Below are 27,275 nucleotides of genomic sequence, written 5' to 3'. Positions count from 1 at the left end.
TGAAACCTGTTGTTCGGGCAATACGCAAGGATGAATTAAGTTCGAAAATTGATTTTCAAAGCATTGAATGTCAGCGCGCGTCTCAGCCGACGATTCGTACAGATAAGCCTTCGAAGATCCGGTTACACCAAGGACGACATGCCATTCATTTACATTACTCCCCCTTGCATCCGATACGGTGGGTTTTATCTGCAAAACAACCACAGGATGATTCAGTTTCTACTGTCAAAGTCCAAGAAATACATCGGTGGCTTCATAATGCTCATATGTGGTAGACTTTTTCTTCCCGAGAGACAACGTCTTGGCAATGGGAATATACAGATAAGCTTTGGATCCGAGCAAAGCTCAACGCAACAAAAGATGGGAAAGAAGTGTTCGCCAAGTTCTGTAAACGTCATCCTAAAATTTGGAAAGGCTTGGCAGAGAAAATGCCGTGATGGTGCATACATCATCTTCAATATCACTGATTATTTAGTCGCGGAGTACATGCCATCTCATCTTGTATTAACAATTCCTCGCGCTAGCTGGCCCGGGCCGTCGTCAGGGACCCTTCATTTCCAATCTCATGCGAAGGTGCAACTGAGTAAGAAGACCGAAGCCTTCATGTATATATGCTGGCCTGCCTCTATGAGTTCTATAGCGACGAACGATGCGTCTGCAACGAGTACCTGCTAGAAACCCGACGGCTCTCTGTGCAGTTGTAGTGTATATGCAGGAGAATGGATTTCGAGTCATTCACAGTCGCACGTCGCATAGAATACATCATACCGTCGCGGTGCCTCGCACCAAAATGAGACTTAGATTTAGAGTTTTGGGATGCGAGCGGACACAGGATTATCATTCAAGACAGAGCCACTTAGGCTGTAGCAATTAAACCGATGGAAGCATGACAAGGCCAGTTCTGACTCGTGCTGAAGCACCGCGATTGCACGGAATTGTCGCAGCATGAAATATAGTTTGTCACCCGCGTAGAAGCGACCAGCGGATACAACCCTCCCCAAAGGAGGTACCTCTCCCTGGAGCAGTTCTTGCAAACCTCAGCGGCTTGTTCTTTATGGTCCCCTTGGTCGTTCCCAGTGTGACAAATTTCATCTGAGCGTTCACTGCCGACCGATCGAGGCAGTTAGCCAAATACTAGGTCTCCCCGCCTTCCTTGGAAACACCCGCAGATCCACCAAATAAGATTCTAGGTGTTCGTGCGTCTTCGGCGAGAACGCCGTCTGTCCTGTACTTTGATGCTTTAGAACCGAAAGCTCGCGGGCGGAGCTACTCAATGGAGAGCAGCACGAATGCCTGATTTCCACCAGAGCTTCAAGGTGAGGTGTACTTTTCGGTCGCTTCTCCGGCCACCCTTGATCCCTTCACCCCTACCGCTCTGATGGGACACAATATCAGAGCATCGCTGAGACGGTTCCTGGCTTGTTAAGGTTCAATGCTGACCTTGGACAGCATTATGAAGTAGGCTTTGGCACATGCGTGTGCTTTTCTCAGTGATAACACCCTGTCGGGCCTCTTCTCTCCACTTCTTGCGCTCTTGCGGTTGCTTTCTTCAATCTCTCCAAGCACCGCGAGCTATGAGCTCTTCGCAAACGCTGCCATCCGCAATCACCGGCTACGGGTCGCGGGATCCATGTATAAACAATGAGCAACACAAGTATATTCACACCTGCTGCACCACCGCCGTTAGGCGAAATATCGGATCCCTTGCATCCCAAAGACGTCGGACACACCGCTGCCTTGGTCCTGATCGCGATTTGCGCAGCTGTCGTCAACATCCTTTTCATCATACACGTTTATGTCAAGTTATGCTTTAAAGGAGGCAAACTACTCCCAGAAGATTGTGAGCCTCGTGACCTTTCTCGGATTGACAAGCTTGATTCTAATGCTGAGCAGGGTTCTGCATAGCAGCATGGGTACGTCGAATGTTGGTGTTGTTTGGTCATTGCCAAGGACTCTAACACTTTTAGATATTTACCAACTCTTTGAGCGGTTGCATGTTGGCGAGTGAGTGCATCAACCTCCACACTGGACATCAAGCTGAGTGCTAAGACCTTGAAGTGACCTGTTACGGTGGAGGAAAGAATGTCTGGGATATCAGCATTGAATCATATTCTGAATTCCTAAAAGTAAATCCTCTACCGGCAAGCTTAAGCTGAAAAAGTTGTTGTGCTAACAAGTTTCCCGAAGTGGCTATACATATCCAGTTGTGTTTACAGTCCGGCGGCATTCTGCACCAAAGCTACGTTGTTGCTGCTTATCGCTCGTGTCTTTTCCGTCAAGCCCTTAATCTCTAAAGGCGTAAAGATATTCATTTGTGCGTTAGCCGTGGCGTACCTTCCTGTTCAAGGCCTCAAAACCTTCCTCTGCAATCCAATTTCAGCTTTCTGGGAGCCAACATACACGGACGTCGAGACTGGAAAGAACCCTTACTGCTTGGAGCAGGCTCAACTTTTTATGTGCGACATCTCGATTGCCATCTCAACCGATCTGATGATTCTTATTCTTCCAATTCCACTGGTCTGGTCGATGCGAGCACCTCGAAGACAGAAAATCAAAATGATCATCTTGCTGGGAGCCGGTGGAGCTGCGACTGCGGCGACGATGGTCAGAGCCTATCTCAACGTCCAATACATGCGCTCGAAAAGTACGTGTACCAGTGTATTCGACACACTTTCTCATTTTGTACCTGTCTTTTTTTGGCGAGTCTCAAGGTAACCTAACCACCTTACCAGACGTGTCAGCCGACTTTGCCTTGATAATCATGACAACCATTCTTGAGCTATCCATTGGCTTCGCGTGTGTCTGCCTCCCGTCGGCAAAACTTATCTTCGACAGAGCAATGTCGTCGCTCAGTCAACACACCCGAAGCTGGTTTGGCCAGGAGAGGCCAATCGGCCTGGACCAAAAGCCGACCAGTACCATATCAACCTACTGGGATTCGATTCGATCCAAGATGACTACGACAACGCGGACTGCCAGCATGACAGCAGGGGCTATGCAGTCTTCCAGAGCTTCACGACGAATGCGGCGCGGACGTGACGTTGGGCCGGGCTTTGACAGTGAACCAGTCGTTTTCCAGCAGCGTCTCGAGGTTCCGAGCCTGAGGTCGACATCTGATGCAAGATCCTGCGCCAGCCGGTCCGGCGACCACCGAGGTCTGTCGGATAGTGAATTTGCGCATTGCATGAGAGAGCTCTCATCTTCAAAAGGTCAGAGCGATGAATTATCTGACAACAGGAGAGACTCCATCGTTGACTTTGACTTGGAAATAGGCGATGGCCTGTAAATAGGGTTGCAACTAATACGGTGTAATTTACATATCACGACCTCGTGCCTCATGCACTGAAAAGAAACCACACAGATGCACAAATTGTCCATCAATTGTGCAACAGGGCATAGAATCAGCCTCGTGTTTGACCTAAAAAGAGCTTGCAGTGTTTCGCGTTGTCTAGGCTGGCCTCCATCGTGAAGCCTTGAATGCTAAACTTTGAACCCACTGACAATGAAATAGGCATACCCGCGGGCTGATCCTAGAGTCCGAAGCACCGCACCCGTTACCCTACCGGCCCGGCTTTTCCGCATCCATAGGGCGGAACGGCCCCTCTATCTGGGTCGTTGCGGAGGGGCCGATGGTTTCGGCCGGAATATCCGTGGGCTACTGCCCGATAATTGTGCATTTAGCACACCTTACCCCGTGGACACTATTAAGTTTCAGATATTAGACTCCCATTCTACCAGGTTCACCATCCCCTCTTGCGCTCTGGCAGCACGTTTTCGAGGGCAAGACGAAATCAAAAATAGTGAGACAGTGGAGGTACCGTTTGAATTCGACAAAATGGCCGTATGGCCTGCGATTCAGAAATTGATGCACGACAAAGCATCGGTCGTCTTCCCTTTGCTTTCCCTCATAGGTCTTTGCATATATTCAGTGTACACTTACGCCCAAAACAGGAGGAAACTTCCACTGCCTCCGAAACCGCGAGGCTTGCCTATGCTTGGCAACACGATCGACTTCGTCAAAGCGGCAAAAAAGCAGGAAATACACTTGCTGCTTCAGAAATGGGCTGAGCAATATGGAGAGGTCATGCGAGTTCAGGTAGGACCTATGACAAGTTATTACATGAACTCTGATCAGGCTGTGAAAGTGAGTGGTTCTCGGCAACATTTTGCCACTTCAATAATGATAAGGGCTAATCGATCTCTTACCCCCTCCTCCTAAGGCACTGTTCGACAAGTCTTCTGCTCAGACCTCAGAACGTCCTAGATGGATTGTTAGCAATGAGCAACTCTGCAACAAATGGAATGTTCTACTGCTTCCTGCCAGTGATGCCAGGTGGAAGGTAGGCTGAGATCGATAACAAGGCACATGTAGATGCTAATCAAGAAGCGTAGCTTCAGAGGAAGCTTGTCCACTCTGAAATGACTAGCGTGCCCATGTCGGATGCTGGTGTGCCGTATGTCCTCATTCCCTTTGGACCGAACCAAACTATGAGGAAACTGATAGATGACACAGTTTCCTCCACTTCGAGACAGCGTAAGGCCACCTCGCATTGCTCTGTTCCTATTGATGTGAATGAAGAAATTTTGCTGCACTTTATTTTGAGCCCTATGGAGACAGAAATCCTGGATAACAATTGAAAATATGCCCCCGTAGCTATGGCTGACGTCGAAAATTTGACAGCAAGTTTCTACATGAAGTCGCCCATGACCCTCACGCCGGTACAAACTACCAAGATTTGTGGACTCAAGTTGGGCGTTACACGTATAGTAACTTTGCCATGCAAGCCTTCGGCTTCAGCAGTAAGTCCTGACTCTTCTCTGATTGAGTCAAGATCAGAAAACCACTCTCACCATACATGGCGCTTTTGGCCTGTTCACGTAATGTCGAAGAGGGTATAGTGCGCTGACAAGGCCCAAGTCGACACCGCTGCCGACGATAGGATTCAATACATCCATGAGACTGGTGCTCGCCAAATCTTCGGCACACTCCCAGGATCACACATCGTCGATATCCTTCCAATCCTTGATCGCCTGCCTCTCTGGCTGAAACCGTGGGAACGGTCCGCTCGAGCTCATTTCCTCAAGGATCTTCAGTGGTGCCGAAATCACATGGTCCAGGTGCAAAAGGAAGACAACCCTCATAGCAATTTCTCCATGCTCAAACGAATCCTCGCGGACGAGAAGCGCTTGGGCATCTCTAGCAATGATGAGGCCGCATTTCTCAGCCTTCAGCTGATTATTGGAGCGGCTGACACCAGCCGCATGAGTACATGGTCTTTCCTCGAGGCCATGATGATTTACCCCGAGGTCTTGAGGCGTGGGCAGGAGCTCCTGGATGCTGTGGTCGGCGACAGAGTTCCGGAATGGGAGGACCTGAAGTCCCTGCCTTACGTCAGGTGCCTGATGAAGGAAGTGTGGCGCTGGAGACCGCCAGTGGCTCTTGGTCATCCCCACACAACGACCCGAGAGCTTGTATACAAGGGCATGCGGATTCCCACCGGTTCAAGACTTCACCTCAATGCCTGGGCTATCCACCACTCGCCGAGTCGCCATTCCGACCCAGAGATATTCGATCCCACCCGATACGAGGATGATACCCTCACAAGCCAGCAAAGTGCTAATCTGCCGGATCCTACCAAGCGCGACCACTTCGCTTTCGGGGCGGGCAGGAGAATTTGCCCCGGCTTGCACGTTGCAGAGAGGTCACTTGGTGTCGCTATCATGCGGATACTATGGGCATTTGATATCGGAATTGCTCCTCGAGCGAAAATGCCACTGAATCCGAGTGATTACCGTGGTTTCATGCCTGGAAATCCGGGTGCGGACTTGCCCGTCACGCTCACGGTAAGGACTGAAAGGAAGAGGCAGCTCATAGATGCATACTGGGCGGAACAACAAGCAAAGGGGTACTAGAGACTGTGTGTTGGGATTAGGTCACCGAGGGAGTGCCTACATCGGCATGCAAGACAAGCAAGAATGAGGCCACGGACCGGCGGATGTTTCCACGCGACGTTTCTACCGGACATGCGAAATAACCAGACTGGACAAGCAGTGACGTCAAAGTCTCGGCTAAGGAAAGCATTTTAGACTTACGATTGTTTCTGTACTTCCGATCGATTCCTTCGCATATACATGTATGCCTAAGAAGTTCAGTCCAAGCACGGACAACCTCATTCCTCTCACGTTATGTCCTTTTCGGTTTAGATGCAGAGTCTGGAGAACTCCAAGCCGGTGCGAATTCGCCGAAAGTCTCCATCGCTTTGGTTTCCTATAGCTATCTATGCGTTCGTAAGAAATCGTTATGCCTTCATATGTCAATACTAGTAAGGATGTTACAATACTTGACTTTAAGAGCTCGGAAACTTTTCACCTCGTCGGTCTCTCAATCGGGTGTTGCACCATTTCTCTTTCTTGCATGTAATCCCTTTGGCTTCTAAAGTCCCCGGGCTTCGAAGTATCCCTTCTCTGCTGATGTTCTCGATGTTTCCCGCTGAATGGCGAGCTATCACGCAAGGATTGAGTTATCTCAATGTCAATTGGGTATTGTCAATTCGATGAACTGACGCCGTCGGCTGGAGACCGCTCTTTGCCAAGGAAACATACTCAAGAACGTTGAATGATCCAAGCTTGTTATTTGATTCGACCGTTTCTGGTCAAACATCTGGTCCCTGAAAACTTGTTGCCTGGGCATTTTAGTTGTCACGTTTTCACCAGCCCAAGACACTACCCTTGAGACGTACGGGAAGGGAACGAGCGGAAGCTAAGAGGCAGAGATGTCTGAGACAGATGGACGTGTTACGTACGCTAATTCTTAGGTAAATATTAATCCTCGCCCATAATGTAAGACTCCGTCTGCGTGGGTAGTCAAACGACGCGCATTGTCACTTGTGAGAGACAACAGACTGTCACGGTGAAGATTGTAAAGTCGACCATATCAGAGGCTATTTACAAAACCCTCCAGAAACTGACTCTATGGCAATTGTATGGCGATTGGACGGCCCTATTCTCATGCATCACTGTCGCCATGCCTCCTGATGGCTGGTATTTTGACATGGCGATGATCGGCTTTCGTGTAATAGATCGTGGTGAGTGCTCGGTGGTCTCCGAACAGGCAAACTCCGGCCTCACGGGATGTCTTATCCTGCGGCATAATTGGACGAGGCTGGGTCAAAATTTCGTTTTCACAGGGATCCCCCGCGTCCACATTCCCCGCTCCAGGAGAGAGGACCATTTGAGGGTATGTTTCACTTTCCCGCCCTTAAATAAAGACGCTATAGTCGGATTAGGGAACTAGTGCTCTCAGGGATGCTTGACAAGTCTTTATGGAAGGGATGTGCAAGGGCATCTGGGGATCAAGATTCTGTCAGCCTTGCTAGAATATTGATGGTCTATAGAGCCTGGCAATTGTATCACCAGTGCAGTGTCAGTGTGACGTACGATACCTTTCTTGAGAATAGAGAGTGCTTAGCTCGACAATGTTCAAAGTGAGCTCTATATTGAGGACACTGGTTTTTCTTACGGTGGTTCAAGCCATTCAGACGGCACGACGACGAGAGGGAGGCCAGACGGGATAGTCCACAAGCAATTCAAGTATAAAAAGTCGCTCGTATCTCAGTCCGGGAAGTGTTATTCTCTCATCACCACACCTCCAAAATAATCCAATCTTCTGTGCTCAGTTCTCAGCTTTAAGGTCTTCGGACTATTCTTTCCACAACTCTTCCGGAATCACCCATCACTCTTTAACTCAACAACTATTTACATCCCCAAAAACCGATCATCATGAAGGCCTTCACAGCTATTTTTGCCATTGTGGCCATTCTTGGTCCCGCCATAGCTAGCCCTGTTGATACGGGAGAGGCAACTTATGAAAAGCGCGGCGTCGAGGCCGAAGTCGACGCTCCACAAGCTATTTTTCCCACGCTTCCCACGCTTCTTCCTCTTCCTACGCTTCCAACGCTTCCAGGTCTTTCTCTTCCCACGCTTCCAGGTCTCTCTCTTCCCACACTTCTTCCTCTCCCTACGCTTCCAACGCTTCCAGGTCTCTCTCTTCCCACACTTCTTCCTCTCCCTACGCTTCCAACGCTTCCAGGTCTTTCTCTTCCCACGCTCCCAGGTCTCTCTCTTCCCACGCTTCCCACCTTTACAAGTCTTTCTCTTCCTACGCTCCCCACGCTTCCTACACTCCCCTTGCTTCCTACGCTCCCCACGCTCCCCACGCTCCCTACGCTCCCTACGCTCCCTACGATTCCTACGCTCCCTACGCTTCCTACGCTCCCCACGCTTCCTACGCTCCCCACGCTTCCTACGCTCCCCACGCTTCCAACGCTTCCAGGTCTTTCTCTTACCACGCTTTCCACAATTATAAGTCGTCCTCCCCCTACGCTCCCCACGCTTACAGGTCTTCCTCTTCCCACGCTTACAGGTCTTCCTCTTCCCACTCTGACACCTATTCCTGGGCTTCCGACCCTGCTACCAATTCCTATCCCTACGAGCCCTGCCGAGTTAAATGCCGCCCTTCAGAATGCCTTGACTCAGATCATAACAATACTCGCATACATTAGTAAGTATCTATGCTCTTGGATCTTAACCACTCGAAATCCTTGCTAACAATGCCTCCTAGGAGCCAGCATACCCAGCTCTTCTTCTGGCCTCCCTCCATTGCCACTGCTTCCCAACCTTCCAGGGGTCACCCTCCCAGTCCCCGGCAGCACTTCTCTCACCCCCGACGCTCTCCTAGGTCAGCTGGGAGTCCTCCAAGCTCAGCTCGGGAACGTTCAGTCAATTTTCAGCAACCTGCCTGCTGGAGCGAGCCTTGACCAGCTGAAGATTGCTCTGTCGGTTCTCGGACAGATTCAGGCTCAAGTTGCCCCTGTCATTGCCCGCATCCAGAGCCTCGTCGGTGGGTAGTCCTTGTATCATATTGACACAAGGATAGAAGCTGAAATTCTATAGGTTCGGGCGCTCTCGCTTTGCCAACCAATCTTTCAACTGTTCAGGCCGCTACATCAGTCATCTCCACTATCATTTCCCTTCTCAACACTATCCTTGGACCTCTCATCCCAGGTCTGGCGGGCAACAGCGGCCTTGGCCGTTGAGAAGGAAGAGCGCTGGAATTTTGAATTGGCATGCTACTTTCGCATCTGGCAGCTGGCAAGTCCTGACTTCTGCATGGTCGCTGAAGTGTCAAGGTGGTGAAATTTTGAGTTTTTCTTTTCAGCTCTCGAGCTTTTTGTGGGCGCCATCGCATCTTCAAAGCGCATCTGCTTTGCTCTTGTGTTCTATACCAACCCCTAGTCGATCCTTTTCGCATTTGCATTCTCCAAGTAAATCCGGTCTGATACTGAAGCTACACACGAGTTCTCAAGCTTATGCATCTTTTCCAAACAAAGTGAGCCCTACGTAGAAAAGACCTTTTTAGTCTGGCTGGTCATGACTTTCATTTTCCTAACCGAATGATAAACTGTACAAGTCATACTGCATCTGCAGTATGAGACTAGAGCGCAATTTCTAGAATGAGCGACATTTGCCCAATTAATACCAATTTGATTGATTGCTAAGTTCTCTACTGCTGCTACGGATCCATTGTCTTTAGACTGAAACTACTCAGACAAATTCATCCTTTATGGTCACTATATTGCCATCTAATGGTGCTGACTAACAACTTGGGAGAACACAAATTTATCCCAGTGCCCGCCTCTACCTCGCATGGTTTTCTGCTACCTCTCTGTATCATCAGAGGATCTGGGAAGCCAATAAGCATCGACGCAGGCGACCAGACTATGACAGGTTCAACCCAAGGAATATTAAATGGTTTTTACTTCGGATCCAATGATAGGACTATGTATCACCCCTCGAGACTTTCCCCCCTCCTCTTTTAAATTATCGTTAGCCTCAGTCTCTCTGTGTATAAATAGGAAGTTTACTCGACTGCTCCCAGTTTGACATATAATGATTTTTAATATGTTTTCGATTCACATTTGTTTCAATGGAACAACAAGTGCGCTGATTCGTCTTTCTAATGAAATTAATCCTGTCTTTTGCAAATGAAAGAGTGGAAATACCAATGCATGCGCCAACCCAGCTCCCACCCCCGGGTTGAGGCAGATACATCAGTACGCAAGCAACGGTCAACATGTCTTGTGAGAAATGGGAGCCATTAAAGAATTGATTGAGATGACTTAATCCTCAAGACAACCAGATGATCCTGTCCAGGGATGGCAGTTGGAATTGGATCGTGGAACGAGAATTGATATTGGCAAAAGCAAAGAAGTTGGTTGCGTGAGGCTTCACTCTTCACTTCAGGGCACGAGCCACCCCCGCAGTTTCCCCATTTCTGCAGTAAAGTGGATTGATTGCCTGCAGTGGGGTCGAAGCTTGACTGGCATTTTCCCCCTTCCCCGCCATCGTTGTTCACCTCACAGCGTTCAAATGATCATGAGCCTATCTTGACCGACATGTTCACATACCATCAGTTTCACTAACTTCGCCTGCTCGAATACCTCTCTCATGACTAATTGTGTGTGTAAAAATGCAAGTTGCTCATACGGTGCACAGGGCCGTTTGGACAGTGCCGACAGACAGGCTACAAAACCACACATCATCAATGCAGTGCAACCCAGACACCTGTCCTTCGGAAACCTCGTCCGCCTGTGTGCAGTGGCAGCAGAGACCTTCTGCCATGTGCTTTCGACTACGTGTCTGGCCATGACGCCACTGGCAACCAGCTTCTAGGCAACGGCTGGACACCGTATTACTCATCCTTTGAGACAAGATCCTCCAACGCCTGACCGTTTCCAGACGTTGGACCAACCACGAGACAGTTCTGCTGCTGTCCTCAGTTGTTGCCCGACTCCTCAGTTACCGAAGGACTTGTCTTTTGTAGGTATTCTCGGAGGACTTTTCGCAGGACTTCCGCCAGGACTCTGTATTCCGAAGGCAAATCCGCATAATCCGGCTGCCTGGCAGCAGGAGACTGTTGGACGAACAGCCGTGGCCAGCTGGGCACTCACTGACCAGATACTTCTCCGCCATCGGTAATCAACGTCTGATCAACGGCTCGGCATGGCCAGGCATCCTCAGTTTGTCACCCTTTTGCAGCACCATTCGTGGGCTCTGATGGAGGCGATACTCAACGCCACCTGCTGGGATTGCCCCAGTTACCGCGTGGAGGTCTCTCTCAGCCGCACCAGTCTGACACCAGCTGAGCCCCAAGGTGTGGAAATCGCGATAGCTGCGTGTTGGCGGCTGTCAAGGACGGTCCGTTGGGACCTCGACGCCTTGGTGCCGAAACTCGAATTGCAGCATCCCTTAGGTCTCCCACCGTGATGATCCAAGTTTACGACCTGTCAGCGAACCTGATCGGCATCGCGTTCAGGATGGTGCTAGCAGGCTCAATCAGGCCCTCGACAGATGGGAGGCGCCATGCGCCGTGGCTGTGAACGGTCTGACAGAGTGCCCTTAAGGTCATTCCTTAATGTCATCACACACCGGCCAGTTCCTTACTTGTCATGATCGGCGAGCAGGGAACACCACGGCGGGATTTGCGAGGCTTTTGAGGACCACGGCATGTTATGACTGCATAGGCGGAGTCGTCGCCGCAATGCGGAGGGATGCCGCTTTGGCAGCAGTGTTAAGGAATCGGGCTCTCGAGGCTTGAGACGGGCCTGTGACAAGATGCTGGCCGTCGCCGGGCCTGTGTACTGTCGTACGCATTACGCCTCACTAAGCAGCCTTACGCCCAGCCATGCGCGCGTCTGATTCAGACGAGCGATGCGTGTATCTTCGGGCGCTCATTTTCCAAAGCTGTCAAGGCTGCGCAGTTCCACTTTGTGTGGCATAAACCGTCTGATTGCCGTTTTCGGCCGTGCGATGCCGCTATTCTCGTGGTGGAGGGGAGGGGCACAAGCTCCACACTGAGCGCGACCTGCCCCTTGTGACTCGATTCGCCGACTCGTACGTACAGTACGGGTTTCCACCTCGCCATGTTGACAATAAATCACAAATTAGGCCTCGCCGGAACTCGACAGCTTGGAATTCCATCGCGTCCCTGAGCCGGCGCCGCCATTGTCGAATTGGATTAAAGACCATCTGAACTGGGCAGTGTCTGCAGGTCCAGTCCTGCACTGCACCTCTGTCGCGCAGCTAGCCGGTGCATTAGCCTGGCATCAGCACATGTTCCCAGCCATGAGAGCCTCCAGGCCAGGCCCGCGTGGGATTACGTTTTCTACTGGTGAGCGGCAGCACACGAAACGAATTCGCAATAACTTTGCTCAAGACCCCTGGGCCTCTGGTGTTTCACGGTCGCAGAGTCGACGCCTGTTGTTTATGCGCTTCTGGGGGAAGCGAGGTCTGATAAGGGGTCTCCAAAAGGTCAAAGGGTGGGCCGCTGCGGTACGTACCAGGATCTATTTTTTGACGCCGCTACGCCGTCGAGTCTTCGGCTCCGCGCTGTTGGGTGCGAAGCTAGCTCCTCGCCGTCACCAAAGCCACCACGGCCAGTCGGGTTGCCTCTTCCCTCACTCCTCCCCAACACGCCAGTTTTCACAAGCTCACACCCTCTTCCGATGTCAATCACTGCCTTCAACGCGGCACTCCTCGTCTTTGCTAGATGCGTGTTTGCTGCTTACTCCATGCTTTCCCATGACGTTGCGTACTTTGCGGACCGTCACAGGCAGGTCACCAGGCACTAGCATTACGAGGTCCCCAGTTTTTCTACTTGCCAAATTCTTGTGTGATCAACTCACTATTCATACGCTTCTTTATCGTCAGGCGGTATTGATAGTCTGTGTCCAGCAAGCAGTAGCCATCCCTGAAGCTGACGTCTTACCGAGCTGTCAAGATGGCGCTCTGCCGTTGCGCTCAGCCTCAGGCTGTGTCAAGTAGCTGGTGCAAATAGTCGGCTCTCTCTCCAGATGACTATTCCCCTCCTGTCTAGCTGCTTGCCTGGTGACCCTCCCACACGATGAGTCTTCGGCCGCATCAGGAGCCGTGACCGGACAAGCAAAAGAAGGCTTGCCTACCTGCTTGATTGCTTGCCCTGGTTGCATCGTGCAACTCGTGAGAGCGTCCCGACTCGGTTTTGACCATACTGTACCCACCCACCCCCGTGCAGGTCAAGCTGTAGTTGCGACACTCGTTTCCCTTGCAAAGCTGAGTTTCCTGGCTACAGCACGGTTTCAGCACCTCGATATAGCTTGCTTTAAACTGATATCAAAGTAAGCTCTTGAGAGTCAAAGCCTGCGACCCGCTGGGGGCAAGGACGAGGGGAGTCCCTTGACAACCACTGCAGAGGATGCCTTTTGGGGGTCAAGCGTCCGTCGAAAGGCACAAGGTCAGCACACAGTAACAAGCTGGGCAGCTCGAGCAACATGGGCCAGGTGCATACATGTACATGGACCCCTGCAGCCTTGGTGTGGCCATGGGATCCATGACCGCCCCGGCTACCGGTTTCCTGGCCTATGTACACCCTTAAAAGGTGTCTCGTCCTACCCATCGACCCGCATTTGGCCTCATCAGTAACCAACCTATATTTAAAGGGAATCATAGCTCTGTTCCTTTGTATCTGGCCTGGCCTCAACCTCGAACATACTCGGCAAAGTTCAGCCCTTACGACAGACCAGTTTCGAGTCTTCCAAACCAGAGCTGCCATTTGTTCTCATCTTCCCAACCCTCTCCAACACAGCCAACTATTCTCACCTTGACCTGTCTCGACCGGAGCCCATCTCATAGCCCGTTTGACCACACCATCGTCGACCGTCTCGTCATCTCGACTTCTTTTGTCAAGCCTCTCGCCCTGCCAGCTTCGACCTCCCACTGCATGTTCCCATGTCTTTACAGTCAGCCCGATATTTAAAAGATCGTTTCGTCTCTGACACGGCCGACTGACACCGCCTGTGACCGGACTTGGGCTGGGCCTAAGAGGTTACTACACCCCGACCCGCCAACGAACATCGCCAGACCACCCAAAGCGGCACAGGTACTCCCCTGTCGTCGTCTTTGTCTACTTTGAAGAAAGCCTTGCACCTGACCCACATCAGAGACTCATACCGTCGACTGATATCTCAACGAGCTTTCCACCCTAAAGCCGGCTTTCCAGCACTCCCGTCCCAGCAAGCCGCCTCATCTGCTTCACCAACCCACCTTCAAGATGTGTATCAAAAACATTTACCACAACGTCTACGTCGATGGCGACAAGGACGTCACTGAGCGGGTTGACGCATGTCGTTCCGGCCATATATGCAGCGAGCCTATCGTGCGTGAGTTCGACCGCAGAATCAACTGCACCAGGCTACAACTCTCGACTTCCCCTGGACGGACGGACTCTCCCTCCTCCTCACTGAAGGACAGGCAGCCAACGCCTTACTACTTTGATCACCGGTCACCTCCGCATTTTGGAGACGCTGATAGAGAACGACGGCGTGAGAAGCGTGCCAGCCAGCAGCGAGTCTACGTCGACGGAGACCGTGTGACCGATTATGGCCTACGCAGGAGCGGCTCTCGCCGGACTGAGCCGATTCCTATCCCCAAGGTTCATCGCTCATCGACCATGCCAGTCGAAGACGGGTACTACAGCGAGCCAAGGCGCGAGCGATCACGACCTATCGTCGTCGAGAATGGCGACCGTTCTCGCCGGTCTTCATCACAACGGCGAGAGTCATCTGCCGTTCCTTTAGGCCCTTACGATGTGCTGTACAATTATGGTGCTGGGTCTTCCCGAAGGGACCGCGAAAAGCATGCTCGGGACTCCTACCTGGAACCATCACGCTCCCATCGCCGGCACTCGAAGTCACCCGTGGAGGTCTATACGGATCCAGAGCAACATGACCGCGGTGAACGTCGCCGCTTGAGACGCGCGAAGCCTACGATTGTTGATGGCCCTGCTATGACCGGCGTCTCCGCTGATGTTATCTATGGTTCTTCCCCATTCGCCGGGTCATATGGCTCCTCGTATGGCTCACACCCTTCCGATGATCACTGGACACGCCAGCCCACGTTCGGCACACAGACACCTCCGGATAGCCGCGCTCCGGCTGTGAAGGGTGTTCGTTGGGATGACGACCCACGTGCGGCTCAGAATGCGAAGATCAACAGTCGGCCCAAGCTAAGCCGTTCTGCGACCATCACGGGGGCTGGGACTGGCTCGCACCTTCACGGTGAGGTCAAAGGGATCCTGAAGAACACCAATCCTACCACCTACGGCACAGCTGCAGTGGCAAACTCTGGCTCTGCACCAGCCGTCCAGCCTCTGCGACGCGAGGAGCTCGACGACCTCTACAAATCTGTCCGAGGCATCGGCGTCGATGAGAGGGAGACATCGGCACAACGACAGGCCAGACGTGAGAAAGAAGAGCGCGATGACAGAGAATATCGCGATCGCCTTATGAACCGATTCAGCCCCCGCGATCGACGCTCATCATTTGACATGCCACCTAGGCGTTTTACCAGTGAGAAGGGGTCAAGAGGAGGCAGGAGGTCTGAGGTGTTCTACCCTGACGAGGGAAGATACAAGTACACTCCAGGGTATTGATTGCACCAACATCAGCATCTCATTTTACGAATACGTTACGATACGCTGCAATACATGGGTTTACGGAATGCATTCTGATAAGCGTTTTGAAGTTTTTGGGTTGGAGTTAGGGGCGATATCATTCTCACTCGCTTCAAAAATATCTACATGACAGATGGAGAGCATTGCACCTAACCGGCCAATGTAACCATGTCATTTACCAAACAGTCAAACATTCTTTAGTATAGACAATACCAAATTTTCTTTTGTTCACCATCAATTCTGGATCTCCTCCAACTCAGTAAACACTGAACCTCCCATTCCGGGGTCGACAAACATCCAAGCCCAAGCCATCGGGTGCCCCACTGCCAACATCTAGGCCGCAGGGCCAGATAACCCGAACAGCGAAATAAACTTCGCACCATGACGCGAATGCCGATCAATACGGATACAACTGGGCCCTAAGCTGGATGCAGCCTGACGATGCATAGAGGCCCGCAGCCTCAGATGCGCAGGAGACCACCACAGTCGCCGCCCGCCGAGCCCAACTCGGTCTTGGGATCGACCAACCGGAGACCAGGGAAGGCAATGCTGTCGTGGCCAGGGAGCTCGGAGTTTCCAACTCCCTGCGCGCCGCCGGACCCAGTGCTCGCCTCACTGCCGTCATCCGACCTCTTGGGCGTGGTTCGCCGCGGGCTCACCCCAGTCTGCCACAGGGCAAGCGAGGGAGCGCCCCCGGGATGATCGCAGTACATTATTCCCGAGGCGGTGGGGCATGGTGCTTGTGCGTCCGCATGCATGCAGTGGGGGAGGTCCGCCTGCAGCAGCAAGCAGGGAAGTGAAGGGTCGTGGTTTTTGGCAATTTTGGGGCTGGCGTGAAAATCCATCCATCCGAACCGGGCAGCTTACTCTATTTTCCTCGTTTGTGTGTCCCCACTGTGCCAGAGTTACTCCTCCACCGGCGCACGGATGGGGCACGTTTCATCAGCTAGAGTGCGGCCCGCACGCGAGGCAGGGCTTCTGCGGCCGGGTGGGACGCTCGGGGTGGATGCGGTCGACAGGACCGCCGGGGGGCAGCATTGAAGCTATCTTTAGGGCGCATGCGGCCGTGCCTATTCCTGTATTTCATCGCAGCAAATATTGGGTCGCTACGCGGACGACTGAATCACGGCGATGAGTTGTCATTTTGCGATTACACAATCTTTGAGTCTTGCTCCTGTCCCATAGTCCTTGTTTGTTAATCGCTTATGCGGCAGGGTCTTGGTTTGCCACTAGGTCAGCATCGGGGCCTTGATTCTTGCAACGGTGCCGAAGATCATCAGGGTAGGGCGGACCGGGGCGACATCATATCGGACGTGATTCAGAATTTATTGCCTATCACACCTTACCTCGTTCTATCTATCACACACCCACGTCCTGCCTAAGAATAACTCGTCAAAATAGCTGCAGAAGCAGCCCATAAATCAGGAGTCCAAGTACAGCCCGAGCCAGTCCCATGCCACTGCCCAAATACTTACAGGAAGCGGAAGAGGAACCTGGCGGATGCAAGCTGAGCTTGAAAGCGACCAAGGCACTATCCTTGTTTCCTCCCTCGTCGCTGCATGTCGTAGTTCCGGTTTCGCCATGCAGCTGACCAGCGACGCCAATTTCTTCAATGACCTGGGTAATGAAATTCACAACATCCTGGTTCCCGACCCCAAAAACAAGAGTTAGTAGTTGCCATGGGGAGATTTGACTAAGGACTTACTTGAATCCTCCACCCAACCCATCAATCCTCGCAGCGCTGCAATATCACTTGTCGTACGCGGAGAGGAGTCCTACGAAAGGGTCGCCGTCGTCATTGGTGACGGTCCAGTAGCCGGCTGGTGACAGCTCGGAATTGACTATGTCGATTATCTTCTTGCAAGCCCATGTTTCCATGTATCCACCACTTGAACTTACGTCTGTCCAGTTGGAAATCCGTCCTGTGTCACAGGTTGATGTGGGAGATTGGGATGTGTCATTACTTGCTCCAGTAGTCCAAGTAAGGCCCCTCAGTCGGACACTGCTTGATGCCGCGGGTATGTGGGGAATCATTGCAGAGGGTATTAGTCTTTCTTTCATCATATTCAGCGTAAAGTGAACGCAAGGAAGGTTAATTCAAGAAGGTTAATTCAAGAAGACGCTCATTCCTCGATCTCTTTATGTTGCGCTCTGCCACCCATGACGAAGAGTCTTGCGTGACTTAGTGTTTTCTCTTCGCAATTGCACAACTCTTAGCTAAATCTAGCACTCAGACACTACTCAGGGTCACGAAAGGCTTCTACTCGATGTGATCAATATATCAAGCGTCAGATCAGCCAGTGCAGTCATTGCCAAATATCTGCGGAGCCTCTGATACACCCATCCATCGCAAGCAAACAAAGTTTAATCGATTTACATCGTTGAAATTTTGAAGAAATACTCGAATGTGAAGGCTGCAGAATGACAGAATGCATAGACGCAACTTGAGAGACTCGCGCTCTGCGTCGGAAGGTACTCACACTTCCGTGCACATCGGGTGCTGTCAACTGGCAATTGTCGACATACACGTCGAAGCCTGACAATTCCGCCCGGCCTTGTGACAGATGAGCTGCCTGGGTCAGATGAAAAATCGTCAAGCGCACAATTCTGAGAAAATCGAGTCTTCTGCCCCATGCACACAACTTGAGAGTTCCTGACTGGTCATAAATTGCTAATGTCGAATCCCTCACTTACTCCAACATCTCATCCGCCCAATCGTGTATATGCCGGCGCTCCGAAGAACACCTGCAGAGGCAATCTGCCTGAGGCGCGTCGCGAGGTCGCAGCGCATATGCGAGATCTGCACAACACCAATACCCAAATCGCTGGATCATGGACTCCATATGGAGACTGACTGTGTTCTTGTGAGTGACTCTCAAATCCCAAGACGATATCATTCTTAGCTGCTACATGGCTTCACACCCTATTCATTTGTGCACTCCACCAGTAACACGTCACAGTGTCTCGGGGCGGATCGAATCGCGGCGGTCGGTCGAACGACACGCGGTAGTGTACAGAGTGAACGGTCGCGGAAGCTACTCGTATCCTGCAGAAGATGGTGTGTTGCCTCTGGAATTTCGTTCTGAATCCATTTTAGGTGCGTAATTTGGTGTGGCGGGCATAGTGTTGTGACCAATACCACAGGCAATGATTGGTCGGCTTCGTTGGTCATGTAGGAGACGCAATGCGCCTCATCTGCATGTCTCAAATAACCTTGCAATGGCTCTCAGTGTGGAATTTAGTCTTCTGTTTGTTATTTGACTTGCTTTACTTTTATTAATTTCACTGGTATCCAAGTTCAGTGTTCCGAATTATCAACTCAGCCTGGGTTGTGCTGTATCTCAGTATTGTAAACCGGCCTAGGTTGAGTAGAATGACTGGGAGTCCAAGTTTGCCCAAAGGAAAATCTGCTGGAACTATTTCATACTTCCTCATACTTTCAGGACCATTTAAATCCGCACAAGTTGATGATAAGTCGAGTAGAACCTCGGCCGGACCAGTTGGTCCAGGTTCTAGAGCGATTCGACCCAATACTAGTTATTTGTGGTACCAGTACTTGCCACCTGCTTCGTCTTGTTGTATTCCTTCTTTTCCATAATCCAGTCCTCCTTTAGCCTTTTATACTGTTCATTCTCAATGCACTTCTTCCACGCCACTTTGAAAATCTCACTTGCCTCCTCCTTCTCTCTCCTCTTTCTCGCGTCTTCCTCGCTACCGCCGGCCCACTTTTCGAGCTGTTCTCCTGTATCCTTGGCGTATTTTCGCCCTCCCTTATGGTTTGCGTATCTGCGCGCTCTCGTCATGCCCATTTGAATGAACTTTCGTGTCATGTCCGCACCAACAAAGTCCTTCCGTTCTATATATGAACCGAATATGGACGAGAGAATTTCTGACGAGTTGCGAGCGATTGGCACTGTGCGAAATGCCCAATAAGGTAAGATGTGGCTTTTGTATGGCTCAAAGGTCAGAACTCCAGTCTCCCCACGCGCGATTTCGTAGCTGTATCTGAGGGCAGAAGAGTCCAAAGCAGGTGTCGGGAGCGGAGAGGCTGGAGGGGACTTCAGAGAGTCGGATGATCCGACAGTGATGGATGAGGTTCTTTTCGGCATGATGGTGAGTGGCCTGAGACCGACGCTGTATTTAGTGGCCCCAGTCCAGCCTTGTTGTGCAGGGTTGTGTCGTGTCGCTGCAGTGCTGCTCTGGCGTGAAATGATGGGCATGGATTCAGCTTTGGCTAGACGATGCACACCGTGAAACTCACGTGTGAAGAAAGTGAGTTAGCAGCGCGAACAACTGTAATGACTGAAGGCCTTGCAAACAATCCGTTGTTGCCCAAATGGTTTGTGTTGCATGGTCCTAGTTGTTTAATCTGCGAGGCTAGAATCCGTGACATTGGGCCAAAGGACAAAGCATGACGTCAACACTTTTCCGCCTCTTTGCTTAAGTCAGTTCTCCCCGCCGTCAAATACCACAGTAGGTAGCTTTGTATTTCATCCTATCTGACTAATATCAGCTATATAAATAAATTGACTTTCTAAATCTGTCGGCTTTTCTCCTTCGTCCATAGCCACAACTTGAGAAGGGCGGATTGTGTCAGCTAAAGCTACTTAGATTTACCTGACACGTGCTTGGGTAGCAACCCGGATCTTTGTGAGTACAGGTACAGCACTGTTCTGTAGACCTTGGGAGTCTGTAACCGAGCCTAGAGCTCCATTGATACTGCAGGAAGTGTTCAAAGATCTCATCCAATTTTAGAAGTCTGGAGCATTAAGGTGAAGCTGCTTCGTGTCTAGACGAGTCCTTGTGACTTGACTCGATTGCAATAGATATCTTACCATTGCATCTCGTTTGAACCTCGAGTCTGTCAATGGGCTCGGCCGCCTTGTTTGCTATTGATGCAAATCAACAAGCAGCTTGAAACCCCTTGTTGGACAAAGTACCCGGCATCAAAGCCTCGACAGCTATTAGTAGTAAAGGACTTCAATTTCACATTTTAAAAACCTGAAATTATAGTTGGGAAGAGAATATATCCCATACTAATGCTGCATGGAGACAGATGGAGAGATAAACTGAAGAAATTCATTTGTGCTTGGGCCAGGGTTGTGAAAATAGGTGTTTTTAGTAGTGATTCTATGGAATTGTTGCTTTTTGGCATGCGTTCCCCGTGACTGCGACAAGTCCTGGACCGAACGCGTAACTTCAGACTCAACGCGTCTTTCTTCTCTCATAAAATCTCCTTGCAAAGTTGATTTTGGCATTACCAATACCTTCCCAGTCAGCACGCATAACAAAATCCATGGCGCCGAAGAGAGACCAGGGAGGTAGCCAAACTGGATTCGATGTCTTAGACTCAGTCCACAAGGGGGACGAACGCGATCCTCCTCCACCTCCTAGCCACAGAGACAATACCGCAGAAGAAGCTGCTCTGGCTGAAGAGCAGCGCAATGCCTGGATCCTCCGCAACCTTGGCTACCTGCAATCGTTCGACGTTCGCGGCCTACATCAACTTCCGCTGCTGTCGCGTCTGTGGGGATATGATTTCGGCTGGTATGGCTTAAGCATTATGTTCAAGATCGCAGACTTGACAATGCTCGCCGGTCGTCGCCTGAACCCTCAAGAGATGTCAGTCTTCGCCTCTCACACCGCAAGGGGAGTTGTAGCGGCCTCTTACGATCGGCCGATTGCTATAGGGGCAACCAGTTTTGCCCTCTGGCGCGGGTGGTCGTCATACCGGATGCCATTCTATCAGCCCAAATTCACCACATGGGTGCACCCACAGGCTAGTCGGCGCCCATTCCTCTCATCTTTGGCCTGGCATTCAGCGCGGGTGGGGATTTACGGGCTTGTTGGTCTCAGCGCCTATAAGCTATTCTCAGATCGCTACATCGACTACATGCTGGTCAATTTCGCTGAGGACGCCTTGAAATTCGATCCAGCCTTGAAGAAAATAAACCAGGATATGAACAACAACTTGGACCGACTACGCAGCGAGAGGGCAAGAAGGCATGGCAAGACTGAGTAGCCTGTGGTAGTAGCACTCTGTGGTCTTATTACAAAAGACGTGAATCGAGATCCTCAAACAATATCGACCTTTCCTATGTCCGAAAATCAGAATCAAACGGGAATCTAGTGTGTTTGCATCGCGAGTGGACAAATATACCTTAGAAGACCCGAATAAGTCAAACGGAGAACATTTCTTCTGGAGTTTTGCTCATTCCTGGCCGCGATCATTGTGTCTTCGATCGAGCCGTCTACCCATTGACTAGAAAACATGTGAAAGGTATAGAGAGTATATGTGATTCTAAACCTGCTCCTCTAAATTAACCCTTCTGGACATGTGGATGTTTCTAGGGAACCCATGGCAATCTGCAAATCTGGCAAGCGTTAGCGAGTATAGACCCCCAAGGCTGGGCCTTGCCTGTCGCGAGTTTCGCAAGCCAGAATCCTAATTGGAAGGCGCTGTTTACACAAAGATGTCCCGATAGTCACCAATGAGACCGTCCGAGTCTTTTGATGCTCGTATTTCATGCAGGCTATATCGGCGAGTCTTCTAGCTCCGGTGTTCACACGAGGCAACTAGGAGTAAATGCACGTGCATACTGTAAGCTCGATGCGGATCTTGGATGAATCCGACATAAGCACCTCCAAACTACTTTGATGGCAGAGCATACCTTCAATTCTGGACTCAGCATTATGATACGAACTCATTGACGTTGGGTGTCACAACGCTGGATGAAGATCCTTGGTGTCGTGGTAAGAATTTATTTCTTTCTCAAGGAGGAGAATGCTGGAGTACGTGCCACAAGTAGTCTGCATAGTGAGCCGCTATGGTGCATACCGTCATAATGAAGTTTTGGAGGAAAGAAAAGGCTCAGAGCTTGAGATCTCTGCGCATTTTGAAGTGCCTGGATTCAATGGTTACATATGTATCTAGACTCTGTCCCTGCTCAGACTTCCCTCAGCCGCTTCTGTCCTATTTGTATCTTGTCCTGAAACGCATAGACAGAGGATTTTCGCGTAGCGATATGGCTATCAAAAGCATCATCACACTGCACATGAAAAATTAATGGTCCCATATTGATACATTCAACGCCATCTTTTTGTGGCTGGCGTTCAAAGCCTGGTGGTGGTGGAGGAAGCCCAGACACAAGAAATGAGTGTTGGTGAAAACAGCCAGAGATCGGTCACGCGGGTCATAAGAGAGCGAGCAGCACACTATTGATGTCTTTTTCGGAATGCGAGCGTCAATGCGATGATGGTAAATCAACAACAAATAATATGGAAGTTACAGCCCCCCTGAAATGCTTCGGTGTTTGTCCCCAGCCCCCCAAAGGGCCGAAGCACCTCTAAAACGACCATGTGTGCTCCTGGATAAATATTATGTGTTTTTCAGTGGCCAATAGTGCCTCCATAAGTTGAGCAATCCATACTTGAGGCAGCTAATCGCGATGTTGCAGACTTACCTTACATTAAGATTCGCATAGTGAACCCTTCAGCTGCGTTCCAGTACGGCAGTCCATAATTTAATGTATTCAAGGCTAGTAGCGATAGGAAGTGTGAAAAGAGGACCCAGATTTCCATCAAAAGGCCTAGATCTGCCTCTAGTTGGTCTACACCCTTCACACCTCCTAAGGTTCCGGCGGCGTAGATCATTCGGCTCGCCTTTCTAGAAGTAACCTAGCGGATGTAGGTAGCGCCTCAGCACGTCAAGAAGGAATACGAGCTTAAGCCAATGTTTAAATAGCTTTCGGGTATCGTCGTTCTCGTTTTGCAGGGTGCTGGATTCGCAAGAACTAACGACCCGGTTAGCCCTACATATCTAGCAACATGACATGGTAGGGAGGGTAGACCGACAACCGCGATAATTATTCGTGGAGGACGTACTTGGCGCGGGTGAAAACGGCGATTGTTCTTCTGCACAGGAAACAGACAGGTTGAGTGGGTTTCTTGGTATTCTAGGAGATGTGACATGCCTAGATATGCCTCAAAACAAACGTTTGCACGGCACCCCTGGAGGAAACAGCCGCTGACTTGTATATCTTGGCATACCGCTATCTCAGCGATGCTGAAAGAACATCTGAATAATACCCTTTTTGCGTGACGAAATCTTTATTTAGTTGTTCCAGTTGTCTTGAGTGGGATAAAACAGATGTATGTTGCCGACGTCGAGAAGTATTGTCAGGGCTCCACATGAACTACCTAGGATTACAGACTTGACGCTTAGATTTCGAGGTAGATTCCAGAAAGACCTCTCCTAAAAATTTTGACGGCCGAGCCTAGAACAAATGTACAACGGCCTCACCCGTGGTAGGCTCTGGGGTGTTGTCTTCTAATCAGCTGAATTAAAGACTAATGTTTGTGAAGTCGACGCAGCTCAGAGCTTGTGTAGGGGTGTCCTCACATCCACAAATGTAAAAAGGCACGACTCTCACTATACGTGTAGAGAAAGTCCGAGCCCGTTTCTGCCAAATCTAAATTTGCAATCTCATCGTACGATGGGCGCTCAGGACACAAGAACCACAGACCACATGTCGTTATCGCGTTTCGAGTGCTCTTCCTTGCAGAGCGGGAAGCATATAAGGCCAAGTCCTGTCACAATTGGCCTATCTAGGTATGCCGAAAAAATCGCTCATCAGTGCCGGGATTCAGCTCCATAGCCGACCAAAGGCGCCGAAAGGTCTAGAGTCAACCAACCGGCTCTTCCTCAGCAGGCGGCTTCCATGGCCGCCAAGCTCCCCAAGTTGGAAAACTTCCGGGGAAGCGATACGCGTCGGCCCAAATCCTGGCTCGACACGAGTTTCCCCCAAGGTGAGATGGCGTCAACAAGACTTTCCCAAGAACTACGGGCACCAGCCACCCGTCTTGGTTGACAGTGAGGAACACACCGCCTGCATAGCGTACCGCTGCTTATCACCATCTTCTTCCACTGAGAGGCTCATTCCTGAATGTCGTGATGCAAGGCAGTTGTCATGTCTCCTGATTCTAATGCATCTGAGATGCATCTCGAGTCAAAAAAGCCGCATCTGGTTTTCCCTGATTTGGCTTGTGAAGGATTTGAAGATCTCTCGGCGGGATGCTTTCGGGCATGCAAGTTGACGTTCATCCGAGATTTTGTCTAGTGTTTGGGATAGTTGGTAGACTGTCAACCAAATTTTGCATCCTACCTTGGCAGCCATCAATAGAATCGTGGATTTTTCTAGAGGCGACTGACTCTGAGAATCCAACAATGGCGCCACTAATCCTGGTCACTAACCCCGGAGTGGATCCCAAATATCATTGAAACGTTAACATTGATCCAATCTGCTGGGTCCAGCAGCCCCTTGTGGATCCTAGACATAACTGCAACTAGATAAAGAACCGACCCCATGGGGAAGAATGGTCGAGCCACGAACGCCTCGCCGGTGACGGCCCAATCACAGCACGCGCGAGATCCATCCCTTGCTGACCGCAAAGCAGCCAACGATATGCCCCCTCATCTTGGCCAGCACTTGGCAGAAAGCTAAGACACTTGGCGAAGCCATAGACGAAGTACTCCCCTCGTCAGCCGTTGTCTCTCTGCATATTGGCTGTGTCACGATGTGCCGAAGCCATCAGCACAAGCGCACGCGGACAGCCTGCGCGGACAGTCTTCCGTATTCCTCCATGCCTTCCGGTCGTCTTTCGTTTCGTAAGTCTATCTGAGATGGCGTCGCGCTAGTCAGCTGGAATGCGAAGAGGAGAAGGCCTGGCATTCGTATATAGAGGCGCTACTTCCCGTGCCTAGACCACCAAGTTGTCTTGTTTCTTTTGGAATCCAGCTTTCTTTCGACCTTAGCCCCGTTCAATTGTGCAGTCGGGAGTGTTCCTCTCAAGGCCAAGCTGAATAGAGACTTGTCAAGCTTCTTCCAAGCCTCCTTGTTCAACAGCACTAAGAAACCGTTGCCGCTATGGAAACGACTCACGAGCCGGCTGACCCCGTTGCCAAGGGCGTAATTCCAACGGCCAGCCAGTCCATTCGTGACCTGTTCACCTGGAAGCAGCGCGTGGTCGTCACCAACCCAGATGGCGAATCATCTTGCGAGTGGGCGAAGCCCATCCCGCTCAAGAACCCCGTCAGCCTGATGGCCCAGCTTTCCGCGAAGGACTGGATATTTTTTATCGTTGGTTTCACAGCCTGGACTGCTGATGCCTTCGACTTCCACGCCCTATCTATCCAGACTGTAAAGCTGTGAGTACCCTCATGCACATATTGTGTGGCTTCAAACTAGTCCCATTTTGGGGCCTACTCCCGTGGAGTGATTAGAGCTGGAAATGTCGTGTAACCCATATTAATGCGCCAAGCTTCATAGGGCCAAATACTATGATGTCTCCAAGACTAGCATCACCGAGGCTATCACCCTCACTTTGCTGCTGCGTTCAATCGGCGCGGCCATGTTTGGGCTGGCTGGAGACAGATGGGGAAGAAAATGGCCCATGGTAGTCAACATGATTGTCCTCGGGCTGTTACAGATCGCTACCATCTACTGCGCGACGTTTCAGCAGTTCCTTGCTGTTCGGTCTTTATTCGGCCTGTTCATGGGTGGCGTTTATGGTAATGCCATAGCTATGGCATTGGAAAATAGTCCCGTGGATGCCAGGGGTCTCATGTCTGGTATTCTCCAACAAGGCTACTCCTTCGGTTATGTCTGCGCGGCTTGCGCCAACCTCGGAGTGGGCGGCGGCGTTGAAACATGGAAGACTGTCTTCTGGATCGCCGCGGGGCTTTCCATCGGAGTCGGCCTTGTCCGCATGTGCTTTCCAGAATCACAGCAGTTCATCGAAGCCCGCAAGGCTGGCAAGACTGGTGGCCATGCCACACACTTTTGGCAGGAGACCAAGATTATGCTGGCCCAGGAGTGGAAGATGTGCATATACTGCATTATTCTTATGACCTGGTTCAACTGTGAGTATTCAAAGCCCTATTCCTGAGTTATCATTCGCAGGAGGATTAGAAGTTGACATTCGACACTAGATTACAGCCACACCTCTCAGGACAGCTACACTACCTTCATGATCACGGAGAAGGGCCTCGACAACTCTGGCGCCAGCCGAGCTTCCATTCTGATGAAGGCAGGTGCCTGCGTCGGCGGAACAATCCTGGGTTATGTGAGCCAGTGGTTCGGCCGTCGTCGCACAATCGTCCTCGCAGCTATTATCTCTGCGGCTCTGATCCCAGCCTGGATCCTTCCCACCACCGAGCGCTCGCTGTCTGCCTCTGGCTTCTTTATGCAGTTCTTCGTCCAGGGCGCGTGGGGTGTGATCCCAATCCACCTGAACGAGCTTTCGCCCCCAGCATTCAGGAGCAGTTTCCCTGGTATTACCTACCAGCTCGGAAACATGATCAGCAGCCCGTCGGCCCAGATAGTGAATGCGCTCGCTGAGAGCAACTTCATCACTAACAAAGCTGGCAAGAGGGTCGAGGCTTACGGACCCGTGATGGGTATTGCGACGGCTATCATCGCCATCGGAATCGCAGTCACGACTGCGCTGGGACCGGAGAAGAGGGGACGCGAGTTCTCTGCGAAGCCAGCCGGCATGAACATGGAAACGGAAAGCAGCCTCAAGGCCAAGGACATCGAGGCAGAGGCCGCGTCTATCCATGAGAACGAGAGGGTTGATTCTGAGAAGAAGGAGACAAATGTTTAAATAAGCCCGATGGAAAGCACACTTGCGATCGAAAGATGACCGCTGCGCGGCCAATCATGCAGAT

The 27,275-nt window shown here is 51.0% G+C and overlaps 8 protein-coding genes across 8 annotated transcripts; 6 read left to right on the top strand and 2 right to left on the bottom strand.

Annotated features, from left to right (window-relative positions):
- Nucleotides 1–2,556: 2,556 nt before the first annotated feature.
- On the top strand, nucleotides 2,557–3,286 carry J7T55_009165 (uncharacterized protein; the record flags this gene model as incomplete). Its single annotated transcript, XM_053142102.1, has 2 exons — nucleotides 2,557–2,644; nucleotides 2,733–3,286. 2 exons carry the CDS (start codon nucleotides 2,557–2,559, stop codon nucleotides 3,284–3,286), a joined length of 642 nt encoding a protein of 213 aa, XP_052995006.1.
- A 549-nt stretch (nucleotides 3,287–3,835) lies between these two features.
- Nucleotides 3,836–5,913, top strand: J7T55_009164 (Cytochrome P450 protein; the record flags this gene model as incomplete). Its single annotated transcript, XM_053142101.1, has 6 exons — nucleotides 3,836–4,144; nucleotides 4,221–4,340; nucleotides 4,393–4,454; nucleotides 4,514–4,534; nucleotides 4,682–4,800; nucleotides 4,919–5,913. 6 exons carry the CDS (start codon nucleotides 3,836–3,838, stop codon nucleotides 5,911–5,913), a joined length of 1,626 nt encoding a protein of 541 aa, XP_052995005.1.
- Nucleotides 5,914–7,779: 1,866 nt separating this feature from the next.
- J7T55_009163 (uncharacterized protein) lies at nucleotides 7,780–9,161 on the top strand (the record flags this gene model as incomplete). The annotated part of the gene is made up of 6 exons (XM_053142100.1): nucleotides 7,780–7,963; nucleotides 8,114–8,332; nucleotides 8,423–8,560; nucleotides 8,621–8,899; nucleotides 8,953–9,090; nucleotides 9,148–9,161. 6 exons carry the CDS (start codon nucleotides 7,780–7,782, stop codon nucleotides 9,159–9,161), a joined length of 972 nt encoding a protein of 323 aa, XP_052995004.1.
- A 4,985-nt stretch (nucleotides 9,162–14,146) lies between these two features.
- On the top strand, nucleotides 14,147–15,526 carry J7T55_009162 (uncharacterized protein; the record flags this gene model as incomplete). The annotated part of the gene is made up of 1 exon (XM_053142099.1): nucleotides 14,147–15,526. The coding sequence occupies one exon, from the start codon at nucleotides 14,147–14,149 to the stop codon at nucleotides 15,524–15,526; it is 1,380 nt and encodes a 459-aa protein (XP_052995003.1).
- Nucleotides 15,527–16,008: 482 nt separating this feature from the next.
- J7T55_009161 (uncharacterized protein) lies at nucleotides 16,009–16,260 on the bottom strand (the record flags this gene model as incomplete). The annotated part of the gene is made up of 1 exon (XM_053142098.1): nucleotides 16,009–16,260. One exon carries the CDS (start codon nucleotides 16,258–16,260, stop codon nucleotides 16,009–16,011), a length of 252 nt encoding a protein of 83 aa, XP_052995002.1.
- Nucleotides 16,261–17,296: 1,036 nt separating this feature from the next.
- J7T55_009160 (uncharacterized protein) lies at nucleotides 17,297–19,656 on the bottom strand (the record flags this gene model as incomplete). The annotated part of the gene is made up of 6 exons (XM_053142097.1): nucleotides 17,297–17,404; nucleotides 18,028–18,116; nucleotides 18,242–18,372; nucleotides 18,468–18,616; nucleotides 18,687–18,742; nucleotides 19,098–19,656. The coding sequence occupies 6 exons, from the start codon at nucleotides 19,654–19,656 to the stop codon at nucleotides 17,297–17,299; spliced, it is 1,092 nt and encodes a 363-aa protein (XP_052995001.1).
- Nucleotides 19,657–20,843: 1,187 nt separating this feature from the next.
- On the top strand, nucleotides 20,844–21,569 carry J7T55_009159 (uncharacterized protein; the record flags this gene model as incomplete). Its single annotated transcript, XM_053142095.1, has 1 exon — nucleotides 20,844–21,569. One exon carries the CDS (start codon nucleotides 20,844–20,846, stop codon nucleotides 21,567–21,569), a length of 726 nt encoding a protein of 241 aa, XP_052995000.1.
- Nucleotides 21,570–25,473: 3,904 nt separating this feature from the next.
- Nucleotides 25,474–27,211, top strand: J7T55_009158 (uncharacterized protein; the record flags this gene model as incomplete). Its single annotated transcript, XM_053142094.1, has 3 exons — nucleotides 25,474–25,754; nucleotides 25,876–26,468; nucleotides 26,538–27,211. 3 exons carry the CDS (start codon nucleotides 25,474–25,476, stop codon nucleotides 27,209–27,211), a joined length of 1,548 nt encoding a protein of 515 aa, XP_052994999.1.
- Nucleotides 27,212–27,275: the final 64 nt, after the last annotated feature.

This window comes from Diaporthe amygdali, assembly GCF_026229845.1.
Source record: "Diaporthe amygdali strain CAA958 chromosome Unknown NODE_10_length_1141467_cov_65_626103, whole genome shotgun sequence".
Classification (NCBI taxonomy): domain Eukaryota; kingdom Fungi; phylum Ascomycota; class Sordariomycetes; order Diaporthales; family Diaporthaceae; genus Diaporthe; species Diaporthe amygdali.
The sequence above is the reverse complement of the archived record's forward strand: the minus strand, read 5'-3'. Positions and strand labels throughout refer to the sequence as shown.